Source organism: Limulus polyphemus, unplaced genomic scaffold (assembly GCF_000517525.1).
Source record: "Limulus polyphemus unplaced genomic scaffold, Limulus_polyphemus-2.1.2 Scaffold3742, whole genome shotgun sequence".
Taxonomy (NCBI): domain Eukaryota; kingdom Metazoa; phylum Arthropoda; class Merostomata; order Xiphosura; family Limulidae; genus Limulus; species Limulus polyphemus.
In genome coordinates, this window is record NW_013669352.1 from 65,855 (window position 1) to 70,235 (window position 4,381).

At 34.4% G+C, this 4,381-nt stretch overlaps 1 protein-coding gene across 2 annotated transcripts in view; it reads left to right on the plus strand.

Annotated features, from left to right (window-relative positions):
- The window catches only part of LOC106469958 (SPARC-related modular calcium-binding protein 1-like), a 104,244-nt gene that overhangs the window by 62,751 nt on the left and 37,112 nt on the right, over positions 1-4,381 (plus strand). For both annotated transcript variants that reach the window (XM_022398521.1, XM_022398522.1), the window contains exon 7: positions 2,640-2,720. In XM_022398521.1, the coding sequence (XP_022254229.1) occupies positions 2,640-2,720 (81 nt within the window). The remainder of the gene's footprint in view (positions 1-2,639; positions 2,721-4,381) is intronic.

Genomic DNA, 4,381 nt, shown 5'->3' on the forward strand with positions numbered 1-4,381 from the left:
ACTACGAAACAATATTGAATGTACCATAAGGGAAAGAAGTGTACAACTACGAAACAATATTTGAATGTATCATAAAGGGAAAGAGTGTACAACTAACGAAACAATATTTGAATGCTACCATAAAGGGAAAGAGTGTACAACTACGAAACAACATTTGAATGTACCATAAAGGGAAAGAGTGTACAACTACGAAACAATATTTGAATGTACCATAAAGGGAAAGAGTGTACAACTACGAAACAACATTTGAATGTACCATAAAGGGAAAGAGTGTACAACTACGAAACAATATTTGAATGTACCATAAAGGGAAAGAGTGTACAACTACAAAACAATATTTGAATGTACCATAAAGGGAAAAAGTATACAACTACGAAACAATATTTGAATGTATCATAAAGGGAAAGAGTGTACAACTACGAAACAATATTTGAATGTACCATAAAGGGAAAGAGTGTACAACTACAAAAAATATTTGAATGGACCGTAAAGGGAAAGAGTGAGAGACTGTTAATGAATTGATAACGGTGGGTCCCATTCTTACAACAACAAAAAAAATCTCGTCGGACAATGACTGATGGCTGGTACTAAAATATCTCGAGATATAATAATTTCTCAAGTCTTCTTCGTAGGAGGCAAGAACACTATTACGGCATTCCTCTATAAAAATATTTTAATAAAGGGGCGCTGCGGGCCAGGAATAAAAAATTCTGGAGGGAGCTGTGGTGGCTCTTGTTCGGTCTGTTGGAACCAGGAATCTACTTGACAGAAACAAACAAACAAAAAACATTCAATGCTTAATGGAGTTAAATATGTTAAAAAAGAAGCAAAAACCGTATAATAAAACAGGGTTAGATAATGTTCCTTTTCTTCTATCTTTTCTTATTAAATCCATAATGGCCTCCTTAGCTGGTAACTTCATACCCTGCTTTGTGGAAGATAATGATGGACTTATTTAACTGATTAAGTACTTGTGCAGTTAAATTTAAAGCAGAAAGTTTATTAAAAAAAAGTAGAAATGTGCCCTGTTTCAGGGGCTTTTTTATTCTCTTTTTCGGGCCAAAAATTCAAAATAAGATATCCCATGTATACTGTCGGACAGTCTCCAGTTGTCATACTAAAAACTACAGTAATCGAGCCAGCCAACGGTTACAGACATAATGGATCATCTTTATAGTAAGATTATGATCATAATCTGTATTCATATAGTGAAAATGTTTGCTATTCTTATTAGAAAATATTATTTTCCGTTTCACCGACTTTACTGAATTAATATCTTTATAACAAAGATAACTATTACAGAATATCTTATTCGAAGGCTATTGTGATTGTTAATTTCTTGTTAAGGCATTTACAAGCACGTAATATCAACCTTTAAGCACCCTTATCCAACCTTGGGCTCAGACTTTGATGTTATTTCTCTCAGATCCTTGGGCCGGGCGTGTCCTTAGTGGTTAGCATGTTGGGTTGCGTATCTAAGGGTCTGGGGTTCGAGATGGGATGCCGTTGATTTATAAAAGTGGTAGTAACTCATGTTATTCGGTCCAAAGAGCCGGACAAGACCTTTGTGGCGGAGGGTGCTGTTAACTCTGAATAGTATCTTAAAAGTAGGAGCAGCTAAACCATAACAGACCGTTTAGCCCACGTGCGCATAAAGTGGCGTTCAAGTTCAAAGTCCAAATTTCTAATAAGAAAATATATTCTTTGTTCGTTTAAGTTCATTCAGATCGCAACCTTTTCAAATTGTTTTGCTTAATAACATGATCAATATTTCATTAAAAGGCCTAAAAAGAAACAGCTTATATCAAGTGTTTTGTTTGTTTGTTTGTTTTTGAATTTCGCACAAAGCTACACGAGGGCTATCTGCGCTAGCCGTCCCTAATTTAGCAGTGTAAGCCAACTCTTGGGCTACTCTTTTACCTCAGATTGCGAGTCGAGTGCCTTAACCACCTGGCCATGCCGGGCCCAAGTGTTTTGTACTAAAATATGATTAAAGAGTCTCCCCCCCCACCACCACCAACAGATGGATCTAGTAACAATGTTTGATGTATAAAATTCATTATTTTATTATTGTATCTGTTACAAAATACTTGTGAGGTTTTTGTTCTGAAAAATTTTGTTATTTCATGGTTTTAATTAGTTACATACTCAGCAAGAAACATGTTGAAATATTGTTATAACGTCAAAATGTGGTATGTTCAACTTATTTCTTAATATCTTATAAACTATTTTCATAAAACTACATTTAGTGTTAAATCTAATTTATTTTGTATAAAACTAAATTGTTCTCTGATTTGATAAAATATTTGTGTTTGATATATAGAGAAATGTACGAATTAAAATGAAAGAAAATCAATTAAAAAGATAATGACGATAAAATATTTATTATGGTTGTCTTAAAAAATGTCGTATTCTTGCACTGTAAATAGCGTGAAGTATTTTTGTATTAATTAAAGTTCTTTTAATTCCTCGTCTTCTGCCACTTCTCTCAATATCCTTACTATCTGTCTCCTTTCTGTCCTGTTCTATTCAAATTTCTGCTTCCTTTTGGTTTCCCCATCTTCCACTCCTCCGGCCGGAACGATGTACAATATCCAACTGGACTCCGGTCCATCGGAACACCTCTAACCTGTGTGTAGTCTTTCTTCGCATTTTTATGTCATTAAACTCGGAGGAGAACCCCATGGGTGCATCGACAGAGAGGAAACCGCCACCCACAGGTGAGCCTTGTCTTACATTCTTGTACACAATACCATCTGGTTAATTTTTATTAATGTTTAAAGGAGATGTACTTTGTTCTGATCGAGTGATGTTTAACTTTCAACCAGTAGAAACTTGTTTATGTTCATCATTTTTATGCTATTGCTAGGTTTATATTCTGGTATTCTATTGGTAAGTATGCATTTCATTCTTACTGGAAAACGTATCGTCAATTTCCTTTTGGTCTGTTTTTAAACATGTATTTTATAATAGAAGTTTGACATTACTTCTTTTTTACATATATTTACTTTCTAAAGTGTCAAATTAGGTTATTGCCTGTCACGTAACAGTTCCACTACTATTAATAAGGAAAGAATAAAGTTCAAATAGTATAAAAATCTCCTTACCTTAACGACATCAGTAAGAACGAAAGTTAATAAAAGATTTAGAAATGATCTTAAGATAAGTCATTGCTATAGATTAGACTTTATCGCCAGATGCTAAATAATCTTAAGATAAGTCATTGCTATAGATTAGACTTTATCACCAGATGCTAAATAATCTTAAGATAAGTCATTGCTATGGATTAGACTTTATCGCCAGATGCTAAATAATCTTAAGATAAGTCATTGCTATAGATTAGACTTTATCGCCAGATGCTAAATAATCTTAAGATAAGTCATTGCTATGGATTAGACTTTATCGCCAGATGCTAAATAATCTTAAGATAAGTCATTGCTATGGATTAGACTTTATCGCCAGATGCTAAATAATCTTAAGATAAGTCATTGCTATGGATTAGATTGCTAAAGGCCCATGTGGACTTATAACACTAAAAACCTGGTTTCGATATCCGCTGTGGGCGCAATACAGGTAGCCCTTTGCGCTTTGTGCTTAACACAAAAAAAAATGAATATTTGTGCTTGCATGGATGATAATATACCAAAATTCACCTGTGATGATGAAAAGTGCAAGGTGAATGTGCGAAAACACCCTACATTATTTCAACCTTAATTCCACCTATTGGACCCCCGGTTGCTCAGTGGGGCTTATAGCGGGAAAAATCAGGTACATATAGCCCATTGTGTAGCTTTATGCAGAACAACAAACAAAATCTATTTGTTTTGATTTTTCTTCCTGTCATATGAATGGCTGTCCAAATCAGACTTGAACGTATATTGGTTGGAACTATTATCAACTTCTATATAGTCTTTTCGTTAACCCTTGTTTGGATATTACAGTAAATAGCTTTTCAGTAATATGAATTTGGAAGCAGGAAGAAATTAATTCAGCTAGAAACATTATTCAGCAGTGAATTCGCTTATGGACGCGAGTACAAACAAACTCGTTGATTGGATGGCCTTCTTGGAAGTGGAATAGGTATTTCAATGTGATAGCTTGAAACAATAGCTTTCTGAGATGGACGGCCCTAGCGATAGATTAAGACTTTAACGTTTTCTGCTGGTAACAAGATGGGTGTTTCCTTTTAATACATTGAAACTTCATATTCTTCTTATGGTAATGAGATAGGTTTCCCCTTTTAGAGATTGAAACTTTAATAGTCTTCTGATGGTAATGAGATGGGTGTTTTGCTTTAATAGATTGAAACGTTATAGTCTTCTGCTGGTAATATAGGTGTTTCCTGTTGTAGATTGTCATTTGTTAGTTTTCTCCTGGTAAC